Source organism: Zosterops lateralis, assembly GCF_965231275.1.
Source record: "Zosterops lateralis genome assembly, chromosome: 32".
Lineage (NCBI taxonomy): Eukaryota > Metazoa > Chordata > Aves > Passeriformes > Zosteropidae > Zosterops > Zosterops lateralis.
The window spans coordinates 3,318,894-3,323,881 of record NC_139792.1 but is presented as its reverse complement, the minus strand read 5'-3'; the positions used below and the strand labels follow the sequence as shown (position 1 = coordinate 3,323,881).

The 4,988-nt window shown below is 54.7% G+C and overlaps 1 protein-coding gene across 1 annotated transcript; it reads right to left on the bottom strand.

Annotated features, from left to right (window-relative positions):
* Positions 1 to 1,252: 1,252 nt before the first annotated feature.
* On the bottom strand, positions 1,253 to 2,230 carry LOC310920964 (olfactory receptor 14C36-like; the record flags this gene model as incomplete). The annotated part of the gene is made up of 1 exon (XM_083881022.1): positions 1,253 to 2,230. The coding sequence occupies one exon, from the start codon at positions 2,228 to 2,230 to the stop codon at positions 1,253 to 1,255; it is 978 nt and encodes a 325-aa protein (XP_083737148.1).
* Positions 2,231 to 4,988: the final 2,758 nt, after the last annotated feature.

Below are 4,988 nucleotides of genomic sequence, written 5' to 3'. Positions count from 1 at the left end.
TCGTGTGTGCCTGGCCTTGCTGTCAGCCCCCAGCAGCGGCTGCGTGGCCCCTTTGTGCCGCGCTGGCCCAGCCGTGGTGCCACAGCCCCTGTGCAGGCCCAGGGCAGGACAGGAGCCCTGCGGGTGGGAACGGCCCCTGTGCCGTGGTGCCCACGGCAGCCTTGGGGCTCTGTGCCCCATGGCCTCCCTGCTGGGCAGCCTCTGCCAGCTCCTGCGCAGCCCGTGGCCCCTGTGGGGCTGCACAGACAGCCCTGCCCCAGGCTCTGCCGGGCTCTGGGCCAGCAGAGAGGCCGGGCAGGGCTGGCCATGGCCAGGAACAGCCCTGAGCCCCGCAGGAGGATGGAGCTGGGCCACAGCCAAAGTGCCCCCAGACCTGGGCCCAGCAGCCAGGGCTGCCAGCGCCTGGGGACAGAGGCTGCCATTGGGGACAAATGTCCTGGGCCCCCTCCCTGCTGTGCCTGTGCCACCAAGGGCACAGAGCAGCCTCCTCTCTGGGCCACTTGCCTGTTTTCAATGCCTTCCCCAGGCGCTGGCCCTGCCCCACAAGGCCTGGGCTGAGTCCTGCCCCTGCACGCTCCCTCAGGCTGAGATGGACACTGATGGTTTCTGTGCCAGGCTCTCTGAGCCCAGCCCAGCTCCCTGCCAGCTCTGCCAGCTGCCCTGAGCTCTGTGCAGCACCAAGGGCCTCTCCCCAGCACAGCCCAGCCGGCTCTGGCCCCACAGCTCTGCTCAGGGCAGGGGGCTCTGGGCAGGGGCCCCACGGCCTCAGCCCCTCGGGAGGGCACAGCAGCAGCTGCAGCTCAGACAGGACTCAGCCCCAGGCACGGGCAAGGTGCTGGCCCAAGGGAAAAGGAGGCTCCCCGTGTGCCCTGCTGCCCTGTCCCTGAGCTCCTGAGAGCTCTGCAGCCCCTGCTGCCATCCCATCTGCCCAGGCCAGCACAACAGCCCCGGCCTCAGGGCCCTCCAGAGCTGCTCCTGCTCCAGGCCCAGGGCCCATCCCAGAGCTGGGGCAGCCACAAAGCTGTGCACATTTCTGTTTATTCCTGCTCTGATGAGGATAATGGAAAAACCCCAAAAATGTTGCAAGTTCATTTATTTTGCCTAAGTACAATTGAATTCTCCTCATTTACATGAAGTTTCTGGATCACAAAGAAGGGGGGATAATGAAATTGGAGGGAATGAATACCATCATTGCTTTCAAAACAACAGCATTAGAAACAGAAGAAATATTAATATGGAGAGTATTGGCCTGTCATGATGTGCACTGGGAGCCAATGACAGAAGGAAGCAGGCAGTGTGTGGTAGCTGAAAAGCATCCAGACATCAGTCCTGTGAGAGCTTTCTTGAGTTCCTGGTTCCTCAGGCTGTAGATGTGGGGGTTCAGGGCTGGAGGAACCACTGAGTACAGAACTGACAGAGCCACATCCAGAGATGGGGAGGAGATGGAGGGGGGCTTCAGGTAGGCAAACACTGCAGTGGCGACGAAAAGGGAGACCACGGCCAGGTGAGGGAGGCAGGTGGAAAAGGCTTTGTGCCGTCCCTGCTCAGAGGGGATCCTCAGCACAGCCCTGAAGATCTGCACATAGGAGAAAACAATGAACACAAAACAGCCAAGTCCTAAAGAGATGGAAAACACAAGAAGTCCAAGTTCCCTGAGATGGAATGTGGAGCATGAGAGTTTGAGGATCTGGGGGATTTCACAGAATAACTGGCCCACTGCATTGCCCTTGCACAGGGGCAGGGAAAATGTATTGGCTGTGTGCAGCAGTGAATAGAGAAAGGCACTGGCCCAGGCAGCTGCTGCCATGTGGGCACAAGCTCTGCTGCCCAGGAGGATCCCGTAGTGCAGGGGTTTGCAGATGGACACGTAGCGGTCGTAGCACATGATGGTCAGCAGGAAATACTCTGTTATAGCAAATAAAACTAAAAAAAATACTTGAGCAGCACATCCTGCATAGGAGATGGTCCTGGTGTCCCAGAGGGAATTGTGCATGGCTTTGGGGACAGTGGTGCAGATGGAGCCCAGGTCACTGAGGGCCAGGTGGAGCAGGAAGAAGAACATGGGGCTGTGCAGGTGGTGGCCGCAGGCTGCGGCGCTGATGACGAGGCCGTTGGCCAGGAGGGCAGCCAGGGAGATGGCCAGGAAGAGGCAGAAGTGCAGGAGCTGCAGCTGCCTCGTGTCTGCCAATGCCAGCAGGAGGAAGTGGCTGATGGAGCTGCTGTTGGACATTTGTGGTGTCTTGGCATGGGGATCTGTAAGGAGAGTAATCATGGAATAGTTCAGTTTGGAGAGGACTTTGAATATCCCAGCCCAGCTTGGTGGCACTTTCCCCCCACTGCCTGCCCAGGGCTCTGCTGCTTGGAGCTGTCCCTGCCTGCAGCTGCTTCCCTGTGCCCAGGGCTGGGCCCTGCCAGTGCTGCCAGAGCCCAGCCCAGCCCTGGGGGCTCAGCTCTGCCCTGCAGAGCCCTCCCAGCTCAGGCACTGCCCAGGGGCAGCTCTGGCTCTGCAGGCTCTGATGGCAATGTCAGAGCAACCCTGAGGAGGCTGGAAAAGTGATTCTGGTGCTGCCTGCAAGGGGCCCTGTGCTGATTTCTATCACTGCCTGGTTTAGTAAGGTCTGAGAGAACATAGTTTTATTTCTCTAACCCTGAATTGAAAGATGACTATCTATGTGCAATTTCCCACCCAGGCAACACAGAGAAGAAGAGAAAACAAGGAGGATTTTCCCATTCATGCAGCCCCTGTCTTGCTCAGCTCCCAGTATAATCTACTTGGAAATGTTCTGCAGTTAAATGTCATTCTGGGAACAGTCCTGAACAATGCAACATCCTCATCACACAAGAAGAACACTTCCACGACTCACCAGCTATGTCTCCTTCCCAGATTGATGTCTCCTACCCAGATCTTGTCCTCCAGTGCTGGGAGCAGCTCCCAGGGCTGGCTGAGAGCTGTCCCTGGCAGGCAGCAGAGTCCCTGCCCCTGCACAGTGCCCTGGGCTGCAGGACCCTGCTCTGCAGGACAGCCCTGGGCACCCCTGGCTGCTCTACACAGGAGAGAAGCAGAGAATGTACTCACAGAGTCTGTAGGCATTGGGATGTTCCAGCTTTAGGAGAGGACTGCAGGAGTTGCAGCTGCATTGTCCTGCAGCCAGAGGTTCCTGTGCCAAGGGCTGGGAGTGATTCTTCCCCAGGCACTTGTCAGCCCCTTCCCAGCCCTGAGTGATTGAAGCTCTCTGTGTCTGTGTGCTGTGCCCGGGGTGGCTGCAGGCAGTGCCCCAGCCCTACTGAGCTGGGAGAAGAGCTGCTCAAGAGAAATGTGGTTTTAAGCTTTTCTTGGTTGCCAGGAGGTGCCTCTGTGCCAGGAGCCCTGCCCAGCTCAGCAGCACAGACACAGCACAAGGACTTTAATGACCCTCTTGGGGCTTGGTGATGAGGCCCTGAACATCAGAGGGAGATGATGAAACCTCTCAAGAACTCCAGGTCAGAATCCAACTCCAAAGTTTCTTGAAGTTTTAATGGGCCCCACTGAGGGACAGGAGAGAGGAAGTGTCCCCAGGCCCCAGGCAGAGCAGAGAACTGCAGGCAGTGATGACAGGTTTTTCAAAGGACTTTGGGTTTTGCTTTTGCCTTGGAATCTCTGTGAGGTTTGTGCAATCCCATTATCTGCTGTAATTAGTCCTTTGAGAGGCTTTGTCAGTAATGACACTCAGTGGGGTTCATTAATGCTTCAAGATACTTTAGTTATTTTAAGGTACTTGGAGTTTCCCTTTTAAAACTGACTCTGTGAGAGGTTTGTGCAATCATGGCCCCAATTATCTACTTTAACAAGTCCCTTGGGATTCTGAGTCAGTAACAACACTCAGTGGGGCTCATTAGTACTTCAGGGTACTCAAAGTTTATTAAGGAACTACTTTTTGACACTGAGTCTGAGTGCTGTGTGTGATAATTGGCCTCAAATTATCTGCTTTAATGAGTCCCTTGGGAGTTTTGTATTGACATTCAGTGGGGCTCATTCATGCTTTGAGATACTCAAGGTGTTTAAGGTACTTTGGATTTTCCTTCCCACACTGAGTCTCTGAGAAGTTTTTGTGCAATCCTGGCTTCTAATTCTCTACTGCAAGGACTCCATGAGGAGCCTGTGTTGGGGATGGACCTCAGTGGGACCCAATAATTCCTCAAGAACTTTTGAGTTTTTCGTCTGACTTTGACTCCTGGAAAGGTTTGTGCAATCTCCTCTCAGGCCCTGAGGTTCCAGGGCTCAGCACCAAATGCACCACGGGGCTCATTAGGATCAAGCAAGTGCTGACAAACCAAGGCTGTGCCTTGATTTCCCTCTGGTCTGGTGCAGTTCATTAGGAAGTCTTTTTTTCCAAGAGTTATGAAGAAATATTTCAAAAGGCTTCTAAGAAATCCACATTCCTATTTTCAAGGGTGTCTTTTTCTCCTTTGAGAAGAGGCGATTGCAGCATTCAGTGACTGATACTGATCCAGGGACTCTCCCAAGGAATTCTGGCGTGGTCAGAGAAGCTGTGCCTCGAGCTCTGGCCCAGTGTGGACAACCTTGCTCCACATTCCCCAACCCCATCCTGTCTCTCCTCACTCACCTGGGACCTGCTTTGCTTGCAGAACTGGCTGCACTCAGCCAACATAGGGGTTTTTTTCTTTTATTTTTTGAAGCGATCTAAAACTCCCGAGTTTCCCCAGTGAAAAGAGACAATCTCCTCAAGTATGTTCCAAGGCCAAGGTGCTACCAAGGAGGTTCCCCTTCCCCAAGGCAGAACCATGCAAGGAATGTTTTAGATACACAGGAATTTCTGCAATAAACACAAATCCAGAGTTGGCTGAAGGCAGAATTAGACCAACTCCTGAAGGCCAGACAAGCTTTGAACTCCTTGCTGCTCCAGGCTGCAGGTGGGTTGTTGGGAGGTGTGTGAGTGAGCCCAGAGTGAGGGCAAGGGAAATGCAGAGAGGCCTGGAAGTGCTTGTGT